This window comes from Danio rerio, chromosome 4 (assembly GCF_052040795.2).
Source record: "Danio rerio strain M-AB ecotype USA chromosome 4, GRCz13ab, whole genome shotgun sequence".
In the NCBI taxonomy this organism is placed as follows: Eukaryota; Metazoa; Chordata; class Actinopteri; order Cypriniformes; family Danionidae; genus Danio; species Danio rerio.
In genome coordinates, this window is record NC_141024.2 from 61,934,052 (window position 1) to 61,952,764 (window position 18,713).

The following is an 18,713-nucleotide window of genomic DNA, read 5'->3' on the forward strand; positions in this document are numbered from 1 at the left end:
CTGTAAGGGAGGACCGGATGTAGTAATTTTCGGGGTGGATACATAGTTGCCTTAAGACCGTAATAATTTTCGATCGGCTGAAAGTCGTTGAAAATTATTTCGGGGTGCCCTATTGGATGGGTCTTTGTAGACATTTACAAAGGGATATAAAGATGTAAAATCGAGATAAGAAATGGTCTCCCCCTCCCCCACTTTGTGATACAACTTATAAGCATTGGTACGACCTCCGAAAAGCGCATCTCTTGGTTTCAGTCTTTCAGGGGCTGAATGAGTCCTCATAAATTCTATCACTGAAGGATCTGTTTGTTCCATTTTAGACCATTCGCATTCCCAAATAAACTCTACTTTCAAGCCATAAGCGTTTTGTAGAATTTCAATTTTTTCGTCAACTTGTCGTCTGAGAACACCAAAGGGTACACCATATTGGCACAACTGTTCCTTGAAGTCGAAAACCTCCCCTGAAGTAGTAGCGTACCATGCATCGAACTTTGCCTGATATTTTTCCGATAGGTTTTCATAACCATAATACTTTTTGTCAGGATAAGGTCCTACATAGTTCTCATTTTCTAATCTATTGAAATGATGCGGAAAGTAGCCTTTTTCTGTTGTGGTGAGATTTAATGCTGCCGGCATCTTAGACAGAGCCATCGGTATGAAGGATATGCTATCTATGTAGCGTTGCTTAAATGAAACATCGAACATGAAGATTCATTTACAACCTTGCATGATGATGTCCATTTGAAGACCTGCTTTACAAAAATATTCAAGAATTAGAAAGGAGTCAAATCCGGATGCGTTATGAGCTATGAAACAATAGCCTTCGTATTTGGGTTTTCTGAAATGATCGATCATTTTTTTCACACAGTCAGACCCTCCGGCTACAAGTCTTTCACCACAAAACGTTATTGCACACACAAAATTTGCTACGTGTCTCCCATTTTCATAACGAGTCTTGAAATCGTAAAAAATGTATTTATTCTGAGGGTCTTTGAGTGGTACTGTGTTAATGAAACACTCATGTTCTCCACCAGGGACAAGTTCTTCACGACATGCACCACATTGGGTTGGTGCACATATGTGTTTAGACTTTTTCTTATCGTACCGTCTATAACATTTTTTGCAGTATTTTATAACGTCGCAAGGTACTTTTTCTCCTTCAAGCACAGGTTTCTTATGAGCATCGTAGCAGTAAGACGATTTGCAGTAGCGCAAACAATCGGTACAATGAATGATTTTTTTAGGGTGCTTGTAACATTCAATGTCGAAGCAGACGTTACAGACATGCTTGCATTGATGATGCCTAGGGTCTGTGAACCTTTTATAGCAGAATTCACATACATAGCTAGCACCTATGAATGATTTCAAATTGAGAATCGTGTAGTAATGTTGGTCTTGTAAATAAAGGAACACCGTTTTGTTGTGAGGCTCTGTGTTATTTACGTAGGTTTGTAACACACCAGTGTTTGTCCTATAAAAAAACAACAATTTTGATGTCTAGCATGTTTTCAAATTTTGCTATGTCGTGAAAACCGACCTTGTCTTGGATAGCAAGACCCGCTTTATTGTGTATGATTGATGCACGGTTTTCTAATTCACACTCTGGTAATTGAGGCTCTAGAAAATGTGTTATACAGATAGAGAAACATAATTTGTTTGAAATATTTGTAGGTATAAACAAGCTCGTCTTTTTTCTTTTGATTACCTGATCAAACGCCAAATCCGTAAGTTTACGACGACCTCCTCCTAGTTTGTTCATTACAACCTCTGCTTCAATCTCAACAGTTTTGTTAACTGATAACCAATCATCACTCTGCAAAATTTTTTCAATTTGATCTGTAAAAAGATTAACGTCGTAATTATTACCCGGTGTTAAAACTGCATTTACATCCGATTTCAGAGAGGGGGTTCGAAGGCATAAATTGATGATGCTACCATCGCCACCAATCTGTCTAGCGAATGACACAATGTCATCCATGGTATCATGTAAACGTATGTGGTACGATGCTAAATCCTGAGATCTTATTTCACTCATATTCAATGTCCTACGCAACGACACACTATTGAAACGAGGCCTTGGTAAAACATGATATTCGTTTACATTACCGCCATCTCTCAACAATGTTTCAATGTCTATCTGACTTGTTGGCCTGGGCCGTAAAGGTCCCTCAACATTAGAGGTTGATGGTTGTTCATCATCGACATTTGACTGCTGTGTTGTTTCAATGGGCTCTATGCACGGCGGCGCGTGACGCATTTCCGGTAAAATTTAAGACCCCGAGTCTACTTCCGCCGATCGTACAGTACAGTGCCACAACAGGAGCGCTACTGATAAAAATGAGTAATGTTTTGGACAGTTGTCTTAATGTTTTATGCCATTATAGCCCACTTATATATGTTTATGTCAGCTACATAAATATGACATCTAAACGTTTAAAAGTGTCATTTCAAAGACGTGAGAACAGTACTTGCAGATACCACTGCTGTGTTCAGCAATGCACAGCGTCAAAAATTGAACTCTTACCTTAGTTTCCACACGTTTCCAAAAGAAAGTCGTGCAGAAGAGGTGGGTTGTTGATATTAAACGTGAGAATTTTACAGAAACAGAAAAAAACAAGAGTGTAGCTGATAATTTCAGTCTAGAAAACTGATCGAGGCTCGAGTGCCAACCGGATGCAGACATTTAAAGAAAGGAGCTTTTATGGCAAATAATAGTTTGTTTTCATTGCCTTTGAAGTAAAAAAACACTGAACATTAATATACATAAACATTTCTTAAGCTACTAAGTGCAATTTTTTAATTCAGAATAAAGACCTTTATTTTATTCACTGTACATATAAAATATAATTCACTGTATGTAATTTGAAATAAAAATTGTCAAAAAAATGTAACATTTTGAAAAAAATATTTTATTCAGATGAACAGAAAAAATGACATTGAATCAGTTGTTTTCTTGAATCAGGTGCTTCTTCTGTAACTTGTGCATAGAGAGGTATTTGGGCTTATACGTATTAAATAAATAAATAAATCACCCATCTGTTTCATGGAACTTAACACATAATTGATCCATTCCAAACAATTGTTCATGTGACAACTCACATTACACATTTCAGAGTAATGGGCTGTCTGGAAAAGCAAAGCAACCAAATGTTTGCATATCCCACTCTCAGCCAAACAAGAGCAGGAGCTATTAACTAGCAGACGATGGCATGGATCTTCTGACGGATGTCCGCTCCAGGATGAAGTAACACATAAAATTTTCTAGCTCTGAATCTCATAATGTTACCTAGAAAACAGAAACAAGAATATTATTAGGTTTTTAAAGAGAGTCATCAAAGGCAGTTCACTCAAAACTGAAAATTCTATTTCCTCATCCTTCACTTGTTCCAAACCTGTTTGAGTTTCTTTCTGATGTTTAACACAAACAAAAATACTTTGAAGAAAGCTGGAAACTTGCAACCACTGATATTCATAGTAGTTCTTTTTCATACTATGGAAGTCAATGGTTACAGGTTTTCAGCTTTCTTCAAAATATCTTCTTTTGAAAGGCATCTGCAGCAATATCATCAGATTAAACTACACAGTAAATCATTAATTTAAATGATTTAAAAGTAGCTCCCTTTAGTCACACTTTAAAATAAGGTTTCATTAATTAATGTATTTGCTCACTATTAAAATAACTATTTAATATTTAATAGTTAACATTATTAAACTAATTTACTAATGAATAAAAATCCAAAGTCATGCTTGTTAACATTAGCTATTACATTGTGAGTTAACAAGCACAATGAATAAGCATTTGTTCAAAAACGTAAAAAAACTAATAAATATTGAAATAGACAAATTGTTGATGTGAAATTAACTAATGACACCTTATTGTTTTGGGTCACCCTCCCATTTAATTACAATGTTATCGACTAAATAGAAAGCATGCTATCTACACTGTTACACTGCATCTGTCATCTCCACTGTTTCAGCAATAAATATCAGCAGTGATACAGTGCAATTTGTCTGTTGTGAATGGAACGGCATTGTATTATTTTATTCCTAATATATCTTGCTCAATAATCATGCTTACAAGCTATGACAGCATCTGTGTTTCTGTAATTATCCGAACTGAACAGTGGTGGTCACTTTAGAACAGTAAAAGTATGAATGGGACAGAATTTCATATGTATGCTGTCCTACTCTCAGCTGGTGAGGAGACTTCGATTTCTTCATAGATCTATCGGTAGTAATGAGCTCTCACTGAGATCTTATTCCTGCCCTGTTTTTACCTGACACTTTGAGACAGAATTACGTACACATATGATTATTTTTACTTGCGTGATAAAGCTGCAGATGGACGGATCGTAAGAGTATTAACGCTAAAGTTAGCCTTCAGGCTAGCTGAACTTACCTTCATAATTGCACAGGTAGGAAGATGCATACAACTTGAAACCCACCGTCATCATCATCGTCAAAACCACCATCTGTCAGTTGGCTGTTAACAGTAGCAGAAGAAATAGTTTCCTGAGTGAGTGCACCACCGCTCTGTTCACTGTTTAAAAAAGATTCCACATCTTCAGTCAAATTTAAATTCAATTCCTGTTCTATATACATTTCCAATTCATCCAGATTTGTAATTTGTAAAATAGGAATATTGTTAAAAGTTATGTCTCTAGAATTTGGATACATATCTGTCATATGTTGAAGAGATGTAAATATGTCTTCATCTCTGTCTGCATGCATTTCGATAGCTCTTTGCAGTCTAACAGATAGAGCATGGTCTGGTTGAATATTGTATGTATCATCTGTACGATTTTCATCATCCATTGTAATTATTGGTTTTAGGGCTGCACGATATTGGAAAAAATTGACATTGCGATTTTTTTTTTTTTTTTTTTTTTTTTTTTTTTTTTTTTTTTTCCCCCTGCAATATATATTGATATATATATATATATATATATATATATATATATATATATATATATATAAATATATATATATATATATATATATATATATATATATATATATATATATATATATATATACTTAAAACTAGGGCTGTGACGGTCACCATGACAACCACGTCACCGCGGTGGTCATTGCCACCTCGGTTGTCCATTGCCGCCGGCCGTAATACGTGACGTCACGCACTTTAAAACACAAATTACTGTTATGTTGCCAAGTATTACATATCTGTTAGAATATAACATTAGGCGCGATTCAGCAAGTTCAAGTTCAACCATGAATCTTGTTAGAAAACTAACTCTTACATCTGGGAACATTTTGGATTCGTGCCGACCGAGAAAGGTGAACGAATCAATTTGGATTAAGCTTTTTGTATGGGGGTTTTAAGTAAAGTGTGTTTTAATATTCACTGCTGAGTGCTGAGAGTCCAAACACTGAGGAGCAAATCCATCGATACGCAGATCCATGGGTCCCGAACCATGCAAGCTAGTGGCGATTGACGGCGAGGGGAAAAAAAGCCATGTAGGCTTAATCAACTCCTGTCTTCTAAACGCAGAAGCCCAGCTCAGCCAGGTATGGCAGAGGCATTTGCAAAAATGGCCAGATACAAAAGAGAAAGTGATAAATGGAAGACATTGACGAGAAATTGAGCATAGGCTATTTGGTAACTACTTAAGAACGCGCCGCTCCGCAGCGTAGAGAAACCTGCGTTGCGAGAAATGCGGGCGGCAGAACAGAAGGAGAAGCCCTCTCTGGCATGGTTGTGAAAAAGTAGCCTGTCTGTGCATTGTCGCTACAAGCACACCGTCTGACAGTGTATTGCTGGAAACATTATAACCCCATTCTTCACTTAAACCGGACAAAGTCAACATGTTAGTTTTTCTGACAAATAATTTAAAATAGGCTATGACTACAAAAGGTGGAGAGAAACTATGTTTTTTTTAAACATCTGACTTATATTGTTACTAGGTTAATATTTTCTTTTTACTTATAATTATGAATATTTATATTATTATTACACTGATTAGTAAAGTGCCATTTAGACTATTTGTTAAGTTCTTAAAAATGTAACGTTTAATTGTTATTATACAGTTTCAAGCAGTTAAAGTAATTTAATATTTAACTACAATATTTAATAACAGTTTTGTGTTGTTTTATTAACGAAAGTTCACAAATAAACATGTACGTTTATACAGATGTTTTATTTATTAATATTAAATTCGGTTATTCCTTAATTTTTACATAAAAGGTAAATTAACTGAAGTAGGCTACATTATTTGTTGATGTACGAGATTGAGGAACATGTTTGCCAGTAAATAATGTTCGCACCACTTAAAAGACAAAACAAATAAATAACTTGCGAAAAGGATGCAATAAAAAATGCAAGCGCTTAATCATTCTTCACAATCGGATTCGTACGTGCAAAAAGCCGAGGCTATATTGCGCTGACAAGAACAAGCCCTAAAACTAAATCTAGAGAGAGAATTAATACTAGTTAATATTAATGATTATAAACACGAACTGCGTTGTATGATAAACGCATCACAATGATGTCGTGATCTTTGCTGAAGAACTGATATGTTATCGCCGTCTCCCCAGCCTGCTTTTTTCCCCTTCTTCTGGATAAAAACAATAAAGTATCAGCGCTAGACCAGTGGTTTAAATTATATTTTACTCTCCTGATTTCTTTTCATTAAAAAATAAATAAATGTTTAAAGTTTTGTATTGCATAGCCTATATTTGTAAAAGCAAATCCCCTTTACTCATGCTACCCATTTCATTTATTACACTGTAAACTTGACTTGGCAGGCTGATCATCTTTAAACTCAAAAGGTGTTTTTAACTTGAGACTGCATGCTTCTGCATAATGTGATGTTTCTTATTACAACTGTTAGTGGTGTCAAAATGAAAGCAAACATTAAAAAGGGTTTTGTTTTATCAATTGTATAGTTTAGTTTTAATAATAGCTAATGTATATAATAAATTATAATATCGATTATTGTGTAGACTACAGTGTTTAACAAAACAATTTTATTAGGTTACTCTAATAGACCAAATCCGTAACTGAAAAACGAATGTGAAAATGACAGGCAGTTGCGTCTTTGCTAAAATTAATTTAATGACAAATTTCTTTAGCTTTTTTCCCCTTTAGAGATCAAAAGAGCTGTATTTAAAGAATTATTTCACTAAAACATGAATTGAATGGCCAGTTCTTTCCCGTGTGAGTGTAGTGCGCCTCCGCCGCGTCTGCGTTTTTAAGGTTACAGGTGCACGCTGACCTGACGCCGGGACCAGATCTCTGTATTGCTTTAATTTCTCAATTTTCATAACTGCATTGCATTTTCATATGGTAAAATATCAAAATTTATGTTCTGAAAGTAGTAGGAATGACGGGAGTGTTAGTAATTAATAACAGAAAGAACTTTCACTTTTGAGTGTACTTCTGTCACGTGTTATTTTAGTATGATAAAATAAACAAAAATAGTAATGCAGAAAAGTATTTTTCGCTCTGCCAAGCCTTCTCTGTTGCTGTATAGAGAAGCAGCCTGCTCAGTCTCCTTACCCCGGCCCCACCCCGCCCACCGACTCCTGAACGTCTCACTCACTAACTCACTCAGTCACGCGGGCATGCACTGCCGTCTCATGAGGAAACGCAGCTTTTTGATATAATGTTTTTCTTGTTCCCAAATACAAATAATTTATCAAGTATTGTTTGAAATAAGTATTCGTAAAAACACGCTATTCCTGCTTTTCCGAATACCGTATTCCGGTTCGGCTCCACCCATATAATTTTTATTTTATTTTTTATTTTTTGCATCGCACCCTCCTGCGATATGACTATCGCGGATGCGCACATCGCGATTTCGATGCTGAAACGATATATCGTGCAGCCCTAATTGGTTTATTTCATTATTATTTTTTATTTAATTTTGTTAATGTTTATTTTATTTCTGACTTTTATGTTTAAATTAGTTTTATTGGTTATTTTAGAATTATTTTATTGTTATTAGCTTTATTTTATTCTTTAACTTTTTTCTTCTGTTTTTATTACTTTATTTACTTTTATCGCTTATTTGATTGCTTAAGTTTTTCATTTTATTTATATTTTTATATATTTATATTTTTATATTTATATTTTTATATTTATATTTTTTAGCTTATTTTAGCTTTAATAATTGCAGTGTTTATACAATTCAATCTTTATTTATACATGAATATGTATACATATTTAACCATGTTATTAGAAATGCATGTGTGTCAATAACAGGAATACAACTATGAAGTAATGTATATGACTAGCTAGAATAAAACACAATGAAATGTTATTACATCAAATTTAAAAGCTCAAACATTAAACAAAGTTCACAATAAAAAACAAACTCAAAGGAATACAAATTTTAATATAGATCAACATCAAAAGTTAAAACACTAAAAAGCTGAATCAATATAAAGTTCATCAAAATGTTAAACTGAATTAAAATACATCGGTATTACATCAAATTTAAACTCAAACACTAAACAATTGACTAAGTTCTGAATAACACAATCACAAATGAATAAACATTTAATATAGATCAACAGCTAAAGTTAAAACACTAAACATTTAAGGCAATTTGGAGTACATCAAAATATTAAGCAGAATAAAACTTGAAAATGGTTTTGTATTACATCAAAAGTTAAAACACTAGCAGTTAAATCAATTTAGAGCACATCAAAATGTTAAACTGAATCAAAATACATCGGTATTACACCAATTTTAAAAGCTCAAACACTAAACAAATGACTAAGTTCGTAATAAAAAGAAAGCCAAAGGAGTACAAATTGAATATAGACCAACAACTAAAGTCGATTAAAATAAGAAACGTAAGTCAAGTATAACATTTATCAGAGTATAAAATATGGTCTTTTAAGTAGTACAATGATGAACGATCGTACAGATGATGAGAATATTCCTTTTAGGAATTATTCATCCATCAATGAATGGCTAATAAAAATGAGTAGTGTCGTTATTAACAGATGTTCCCGTTCACTTTTACCCATCAATTGCTGAAGCTCGGCAATTTTTTCATCCATACGTCGCTGTTGTTTAGACAAGAAATCCTTGACATTTTCTATCACACGCTGCTGCTGGCCAATAGAATACGATAGAGCATTAATTTTTACCCCATATCCGTCCAGATATTCACGAATTAGACAATAAGCAGGCGACTCGAAAAAGTCTTTGTTATTGTTGTGATTGCTGTCGCTACCGGCCTCCTGATTCTGCTGGGGCCACTGTGGTCTTTCGACGTCTTCCGGGTCTTCTTTCGATGTCTTCCGGGTCTTCTTCTTCTTCTACTGGTGCTTGAAAAGGGTAAATCGGATGATGTGCGCCTCCCTGACTTGATTCATGATGACTACTGTTGGAAGCATCTTGTTCGCACCATGGATCTGTATTAAAAATAAATCAAAATATTGTTTAGTCTTGAGCGACAAATAATACTTAACAATAAAATATTCATTTGAAATTTTAATATAAACCACTTAAAGGACATTATATTGTCATAATCAATTAAATAAATGGATCACTAACCTTCAGATAAATTAAAATTAATAACAGAAGGATTTGGTTCTGATGGACTGGCATAAGGACTTAGTGGGCTAGCAAGAGGTGTCCATGGATCTGTGTGTGAAAATATGAAAATAATATCATTACGGGTGTTATTAAGTGATTGAAACAAACAAACAAAAATAGGATATTACCTGATTCTGCGTCTTCATCATCATCCTCATCGGCATCGTATTCTTCTTGCACAACAGTTTCAGAAATTTTTTGCCTTTTATTTACATATGGTATGTAAACAATTCTTGGTCTCTTAGGGACAGAAGTCCCCGGCGCTGCATCAAACTTTTCTTCTCGCAATGATTCTTGTTGCTCTGCAATCTTTTCTTCTTCTTCTTCCACCGTCAAGTCGATAACTTCAATTGTCGCTAAAATAGGAGAATGACAAAAATAAATAAATACAAGTTATTACTCATTCCTACAGTAAAAAATAGTGATCCCACATTTGTCAGTGCAGTGGCCTATGCATAGCGCATTCGACCGGAGACCGAAGCTTCTCTCAACACCAGGGGCCTCATGTACGAAGACTTGCGTGGAAATCTTACTAAAACATTGCGTACGCACAAAGCTGTAAATGTGCGTACGCAGAAAAAATTCAGATGTATGAAACACTGCGTACGCCGAATCTCACGCATATTCTTTTGTACATCCGAATGAACGTGAAACTGAGCGCAACATGCACGAGCACAAAACCCCTCCCTGCCTCCTCCCCCGTATAAATATGCTAATGACTATTGTGCTGATTCGCCTTTATTTAATTACCCTAATTAAATAAAGTTAAAATCAGGATCCTCCCTTCGCTATATTTCTTAGCTAGAGTTTAGTTAAAGGATCGTCTTTAAAGAATGTATTTTGCAAAAGAATAAATTAGATCATACTTTACCACACAGGGTAACTTTGATGGGTTCTGGAAAATGAATTCAATGTCCACTCCAGTGAAGAAAAGTAATAAAATACACTTTTATTAATAAAACAAAATCCAGTGAAAAAGTAGAAAACAAAAGACAAATAATAGAAACAAAATCCTTACTTTATTCTCCGGTGAGAATAAAGGGCCTACAACTCCCAGTATACAGAAGTCAGAAAGCGCAAAGCTGAAGAGTACAAGTCAGCTTTTATACTCAATGTCTCATATAAAAGTGTTCATAAAACCTGCAAAAACTGCTTAACTCATACATTCAAGGAGCATGCTAAATCACTTGAACAATACGAAGACAGATATATGAGTACATAGAAATCAATACATGGGCCTCTTTAATATCAGCCTCACTTCCCTCAGTTATGCCCCAGATTTAGGTGTTCGAGCTCTGCAAGGAGCTGGGTAGAGAGCTCGGTAGAGGTACGAGGAGGGGGTTCATTTAAAGTACAAGGGAGGGGGTAGCCTGAGGTACCTAAGGGTTCACAGAGAGTTCGTCCAGCTGGTTTGTTGATTCAGCGCGCCCTCTGCCGGAGCCGCCTGTTCTGTCTCTTACGTTTCACTTTATCACTAAGAGTTGTGCTTTTACGCATAGGAATATCAGAATACATCAGTGATCTTTTGTGTCTCACATGATTAATGTCATCTGACCCATCAACCATCACACCCCCTCTTGACATTCTCAATTGAGACATAAAATAATCATTATCCAATTCATCTAGTACACAAGATCCATATATACACTGTTCTAGAGGTATAGCCCATCCATCAAAGCCAATTGACCAAAGATTAAATTTCTTTTCCCTTTTTTGGTATGAAAGTTGGACAGTTAGTAAGTTACTCTGTCCCAGGGAGGTCAGTAGTCTCCTGCCAATCATCCTCATCCTTGAGAAGGGTCGAGCAGATGAAGTCAAGTTCGGCAATTGGTCCCAGGGCAGTCTGAGAATCAGACGATCCGTCAACAGAATGTCCTCCAACTTGGAACAAATCCATTGATCCTGCTTCCAAGCCAGAACTTCGATCTGAGAATTTCACATATAAAACACCAGCTGATGATTTAACTCCCATTAACACTTCTCCATTAACCCAATAGGGGTGGACAAAATACTTTGCCCTTCCTCGCCCCTTGTAAGTAATAACGGGTTTCCATGGCATAATTGACGTACCCACTGCACTTGTTAAAGTTCTTAGTAAAGGCTGTAAATAGCTATCACTCCAACAAAGTATATAATGGATCTTGTTGAAATCCTGCCCCCCAAATATGAAACAGTCAATACAACAAAATTTCCTAACACCGTTTAGGTGCCAATATATCTTGCATGCTGCTCGTCTCTGATGGTCGCAGTCAGGACTCATTCTGTAGGAGTTTTAGTGGATCAGAATTCAATTTACCTGTGCATAGTCTGCTCCCGACACAACGATACCAGTAGGTCCATAATTGTTGTTTTGAGATGCCATCTTAGAAGTTTTTCAGCTTCAAAATCAGGAGTTAGGTCAAAAGACTTTTCCTCAGCTCTGCCGTCTTAAGTTTGCATCTAAGCTACAGGATGGTGAGTTTATATCATAGAGGACGGCCTCGCAGTATGCCTTTGTCAGCTTGCTAGTTTGACCTCAGCTTCATATATTTTCTCCTTGTGCACAGACAGCTGAGAGCTCCTAATGAGCCACACAATTTTACTAGCTTCAGGGAGATAGAAATGAGTAATATCACTGCGATTATACATCCTATGATAATCAGAACTAGTTTTACCCATCTCCACCAGCTCACTATGGTTCGTTTAATAATTTCAACTGTTGTTCCTGCACCCAGGCTAAATATTATGCCTGCATTTTGCAAAGTCTTTTTAATCTTTACAATTGTTGGAACCTCATAGTCTTCGATGTCTAATGCTGATATCCAATTGTGCACAAAATGCCAATTAGGACCCAAACTTACTCCTTCAATATAATCATCGATTAATTGAACAATTTTTCTTTTAGGGTTATATGGTTCCAGCCCAATTGAAGCACAATGTTTTTTAACTTGGTTTTCGTACTTCGCCACTAGAGGGAGTACTGACACAAACATTGCATGCCAAGGGATGGAGCAGTTAATTTTGTCACACTTATCCCTAATCTTTCCAGTTATGATAGAATATTTTTCCCAAGAGCAGAAGTTATTTTCTCCCTTTAATAATCGTATCTCTTCTCCTTGTCGAGCATACGGTGAAATATATTTATAAGTCCAATTATTAAAGATATCTGGATCACACTCTTGTAACTCAGCCCCTATTAGGCTTGCAGTATTGTTTAGTTCATTGTCTTTATACAAATTCCATTTGAATCCACTAAAACCCATATTTAAGGTAGATTCGCCCTTCCAGGGTTCATTAGTAGAGTTTCCATATGAAACATCAACCAAATTTCTGGTGAAAATTGTTTTTCTAAAATTTGTATAAAAGAATCCTAACTTATTAAATTGATGGCGATAAGCTCCCATGAGCTTATGGCTAAAATCGAATTTAATGTAGAACTTATTATGCCATAGGCCGTGCACACTGTCCACCAAACCTATATGGACCGGGCTTGGCCTAGTTTTATATTGCGTTACTGACATCATTTCCCATTTATATACATATAAAGCTAGAGCCATTCCATATTGTTGATCCGGAATAGATTTAATAAAATCTGTTATTCCACTTTTATTAGCCAAATCTTCTGGCATACCATGACTGCTATCTAACAGCAAGGGGTGTATTCCTCGATTTTCTAGCCAATTTTTGTCAATGAAACATTTTATGGTTTGACAGGTTTCATTTAGAACCCTTTCTTCTCTAAGGCCCATATATCTGACATAATCTTTCCATTTATCAAATATTACACTTTCATATTGATCCATCTGATCTTCATCATAGAGTGACTGACCCTCTATGTAGCAATACCAATAACTGGCTTTAGTCAGATCTGTACAATATTTTACCATATTGTGTTGGAAAAAGGATGCCCATGAATCTGGTTTTAATGATCCGTATCGTTTAATAAGAAATTTAGCCCCCGTAGCGCCAAAAGGCCTCATTCCTAATTTATAAATGCAATCTCTTTCACTATCGCAATATTTTCCTTGGGTGAAATGCTTTTTACATGTTACCCATTCTAACTCCTCATAAGGGATTACTGGTTTTGTCTTATACACACCTAATATTAGGTGACTACTGTTCAAATCGTCAGGCCAATATGTCACATGTCCTTTAGCTCCCGCCATTAACCAATTTGTTAACCTGCGTTTTCTCGAGCTGTCATTACCTGTTTCTGACAATATACCCTCTCTACTTATTCGGCTAGTGTGTAGGCCTCTAAGTATTTTGTCATTTCTGGGTACAGAAATGGAGTCGGACATTATCCATTGTTTAGCGTCTGTCAAATTCGGCCAACAATGTCCTACTGATTTGCTTACTTCAACTCCTAATTCCAAACTCCAGACGCTTAGGCTGCTTTTGTTAGTCCACATAGTCTGGTTTTTATTTAGGATTTCAAGCCCAATCAGTTTTACATGGGATGCATTTAAAACTATAAGCCTATCCCATTTATACCGTACCTTATTATTAATCAGACCATTATATTTGGATGGTATGAATAAAGCACTTGGGTTCGAATGATTACATACCCAAAATTTGTCGTCAATATTTCTGATGTACGATTTCATCATTGTTACAAAATCACTACTATTGTAGGTTTTATTTTTCACAGTTATTTCCTGATTTGGACATACCCATTTTTCTGTTTTCTCAACATGTCTACATACATGTCGGGTTTCTTCTGTGCTTTGAGTTTGTATCTCAAGTCCTCTGAAAATTAAGCCTAATACGATTAGGAGTAAAGAGCTAGTTATTAGTATACTCATCACAGCATCTTTAATCTGTGACTCCGTACACTTCCTGCTGGCCCTTCCTCTCTGCTCCGGCTCCCCTTTCTCCATGCTTCCTGTAACAGAGAACAGAGACAAACTCGTTTCATATCCTAATCTGTCCCTCGACTGAATTTTTTAGAGATCCACTTTTTTAATATTGCTAATTTATTTCCTGATTCCATATCCAAGTTATCTTTTGATCTATTCAGATAAACATTTATTCCCTGAATACATTCACCAATACCCAGGTAACTTCCTGTTAAATTTAACAGAACAGTTAAATCCAGAATTTCTATCCTAGATTTATCCTCATCACTCGGTTCACGAGTCATTAAATGATATGGTTGTGTGGATCTGATTATTTTGAGTTTTGCTGTCCCTTCTCTAAAGGATTGTGAAGATCCATAAACTGAGATGTTTGTTTCAGTGAAATAACTGGGTTCGTCTTTCGGTTCGCATACTTTGATGCATTGATTAAATGTCATTTCTTTTGCTTTAATTATTATAGCGTCAGAAAGTTCACATTTAAACCACTCACTGTCATGCAAAAGCCATACACATGCTCCTAAGCCACCTCTCTTGTGGCTGACATGTTTGTGCAACTGCATTCTGACAGCGGTCTCCCATCCACCTAAGTGAGTGAGATATATCAGGCCATTCCGAAAACTCTCGTTTCCGTTCAAAGACTCCTGTCCGCCTGGCAATCCTCCAGGGCAAAAGGACAGTTCTCTGAGTCTTTGGGCCATCCATTTTGAATCTGCATTTGTCATTAGGGACACTGGGTTTATGTCCCACATTGTCATTATTCTATTTTCAACTAAGGCCCCTAGGGCCTTTCTGGATTTACGAGTCATCCATATCTGCTTTTTGCTTATTAGCTTTAAGCACTTGCAACTGAATAGACTCTTACATCTTTCACACGATGTAAATTCTTCCCCATCATACACACATCGGCATTCCCTTCCTAGGGCAATAAACCGTTGTTTACATGACTGACAGTTTCGGCATAAGCATCCATCCTGCTTTATCTCATATTGTTCGATTTCGACCTTCTGGTGTGACTCTCTGCAATCACCACAAATGGTGACATCATGCAAAGCACACGCATCGATATCTCCTAACTCATTCCACCACGGGAAATGAGCTCCTAAACCATGCTGAATTAGCAACTCTGCTTTATTCGGCCTATTTGCGTATAAGCCTTCAGCTAGTTTAAACGCTACATTAGGTTTTCCACATACGACGCAGTCTTCGATCCTATAACTGGTAGCTGGTGTTCCTGGTACACTAACAGATTTTCTTCCCAGTGCTCTATCATATTCTGGTTTAAGCCATTTTTCAATGGTTAAGTGTCCAGAAAAACCTCTAATAACTCTGATGAAGCCTTTTTGCTTATAAAGGCCTTTACAAGCTTTGAGGTCACAGGTCAAGTTTGTGTCTGCCATTATTCCGGCTTCTTTATTATGTCTCTGAGACTCCAAATACCGTTGGCTTCTAATTCCACGGTAGTATTGGATGGTATTGATTTAACTTTATCTTCCGTGCCTAGATTTTCTTTAAATCTATGCCCTCGGACTCTTTTCTGTATGTAGACTATGTCGCCTACCTTTATTTTGGCCCTGTTTCTTGGTCGATTTTCCTCCTTTTCAGGTATAGGGACTCTGTAATTTACAAATTTTAAGCAATCAATAATTTGTTCGTCCCAAGGTAAATTAGAATTTTTACAATACCAATTTTTAACTTCTTTTATTCGTCTCTCGGCGATTCCGTTACTAGCGAGTTGATATTTCACGGATTTAATTAATTTAGCCCCTGAATCTTTTATAAACTATTCGACCTTTTGACCTGAAATCGAATACGCTCCGTCGGCTCTGACTCGATTCGGTATTCCTCTAAATTTGAACCATTGTTGTAAACTTTCAATTACTACTTCTTCCGTAGCTCGTTTACAAGGAAAAATCTGCGTATATTCACTCGCATTGTCTGTGATTAAAAGAAAATAACAATTTTTCTTTTTCGTTTGCGGTCTAATAGGTCCAGCAAAATCTATGCTAATTTCTTCGTTCTCGTGATCTGTTTTTATAGATCCGTTATCATTATAACGTGAATCAATTGCTTTTCTGTAATTTGGACAGTTCACTTTTATCTTATAGTACTCAGACTTTAAGTTTTGTATATTTAGGCCTAAAGCATGACAATACAGCGCTAAATATTTTGTGGTAGGGTGCTTTAATTCTATATGTAATTTTCCAAGTAAGTCTTTTTGACTTTCCTTGGTAACAGCCCGTACTCTACGTACATAATTGTCTACTTCTTTATTCCCTATAGCAGCCGTCGTATTCTGTGACGTATGGCTGGTTTGATGCAACACTGTTGGTGTAATTTCTGTGATAAGCTCATCTATTACCCTCCAGTCGTCGGCTTGTTTTAATGACTTCCCTTTGGAAGTATTAAAATCATTATTTTTCCATGTACCTAAATGTTCCTCTACAGCTTGATAGATATAATCACTATCAGTTACTATAAAACATTTAAGGTCATTCAGCTGTTTGGCTTTCTCTAAAGCTTTTCTAAATGCTTTTACTTCAGCAGCTTGCGCGCTTAGCCCTGGCTCTAAACTACCTTTATCTGACTCAGTGACTTTGCGGCCTTTCTTTCGAATCCATCCCCATCTAGTTATTCCTTGCTCGGTTGTACCGTCAGTATTATAACAGACTTTGTCTATGGGGACCTTGGTAGTCTTTTCGGCTTTATGAATTTTGTCAGAGTGAAAGCTGAACTGAGTATCGTTTAAAATTAACAACCATTTCGCCCACGTATGGCAGTGCACACGTTTGTTCTCACTAATTAAGTTTTTAGCTTCTCTCACTATTTGATTTATGCCTTCACCTTTGGCTTTAACCAGTATCTGCTGGTCTAGTGCGAGGGCTTTCAGAGTTAGTAAGGATTTAGCGAATGTGGCCAAAAGGTCGCCGCCACTCATGTTCTGCAGCTTTCTCTGGTTTGCTGGCTTGCTGTAGGAAATGAAACTAACAGGGTGTTTTTCATTTGACGCATTGTAAATAATTATCTCAATTTCATCCTCTGTATTATCTATCTTTGCTACTAACAGAGTGGTTTCGTCATCTCAAAATGTCATCTATGTATACTACAATAGGAAGGCCTTTAAGAATTTCCATCATTATGGCTTGAAAAGCATTTGGAGAATTCTTAAATCCTTGTGGTAAAACATTATATACATATTGTTTATTCTCAAAAGTAAATGCGGTGCGCGCTCTGCTCTCCGGCACAGACCAAAATCCATTTGCAAGATCTATCTTAGACAATAATTTCAACTTCTTTAATTATCCCTTTTCGTTTTAATTCTTCAATTGTGATTTTAATTTCAGGCAACGCGCTTTTGTTAATCGGATATTGCCTTTGTGGTGGTGGAATACCACCTTTTATTTCATACTGCCATTTATCAGATAATTTTCCGCAATCATTTTTACTTCTTGCGGCGTGAGTTTGATATTTTCTTAATATCTCTGTAACTTTAGTACGGTTGGCTTTGCTGGTTTCGGCCATTCTTTTTATTTCCTGCTCCAGGTTTATTTGTTTTAACCAGCCTATTTGTTTGCTTTCTATTATTGAACTGGCATCTTTTAGTGTCATTAAATTATTAACACCTTTGATAATTTGCAAGTTTTTCCAATCATAAACTTTGTGCGTTTCTATATTGCCCCTAAAGTCTTTGACATTAAACAAGTTTTTTGTTTCTTTTGCTTCTTTAGGCAGCTGACTTACTACCGTAACATCTGCTCCTGTATCAAGATCAAATAATATTCCCTCGTAATTTATGTTTAAATTCATATCTGCCGTTTCTGTAACCTGTTTAGACATTATGGCCTTTTTTCCTGGAGTCAGGCAACCCTATTCCTCTTGATTTTGGGGCGTTTTTCGGTTACTATTCACGACTCTCTCGTTGCTCTTAACTTCTCTAGTTTTATTTTTTGATTTTGACTGCTTATTTTTATTTCTTTTATCTATTAATTCCTGTCTCTGCTCTGGGGTCATTCTTTCCCAGTTCTCTTTTGAGACATAATCACTTTCTGCAGGTTTCTGCTTGAAATCTGATTTTTGGAATTTATTTCTGCTCTTTGGTTTTTCCTGCATAGACTTCTGATGTCTCTCAGTAGCAGCAGCGTCTACTCTGTGTCTCTGCTGCCTGCCTTTTCGTGCGGGCGGGGCTCTTTGTGCTCTCTGAGTTGCAGCTCTCGGAGGCTGAACTCTCTGCTTCTCCGAGATTAACTTTCTCTTCCTCTCCCATCTGATGGCAAAATTAGATAATTCTACCCAGGTGGTTTCTGGTCCTA

At 36.3% G+C, this 18,713-nt stretch overlaps 1 protein-coding gene and 1 long non-coding RNA gene across 2 annotated transcripts in view; both read right to left on the reverse strand.

Annotated features, from left to right (window-relative positions):
• Positions 1 to 2,885: 2,885 nt before the first annotated feature.
• LOC148682293 (uncharacterized) lies at positions 2,886 to 4,439 on the reverse strand. Its single transcript, XR_015942856.1, has 2 exons — positions 4,397 to 4,439; positions 2,886 to 3,283 (listed from the first exon to the last, which is right to left on the reverse strand). It is a non-coding gene; the product is annotated as an uncharacterized LOC148682293 (long non-coding RNA).
• A 3,675-nt stretch (positions 4,440 to 8,114) lies between these two features.
• LOC110439513 (protein NLRC3-like) overlaps positions 8,115 to 18,713 on the reverse strand; it is a 32,123-nt gene continuing 21,524 nt past the window's right edge. Inside the window, exons 11-13 of the mRNA XM_087249757.2 lie at positions 9,697 to 9,924; positions 9,527 to 9,616; positions 8,115 to 9,384 (exon numbers count right to left, since the gene is read on the reverse strand). Of these exons, the coding sequence (XP_087105883.1) occupies positions 9,200 to 9,384; positions 9,527 to 9,616; positions 9,697 to 9,924 (503 nt within the window). The 3' untranslated portion in view covers positions 8,115 to 9,199. The remainder of the gene's footprint in view (positions 9,385 to 9,526; positions 9,617 to 9,696; positions 9,925 to 18,713) is intronic.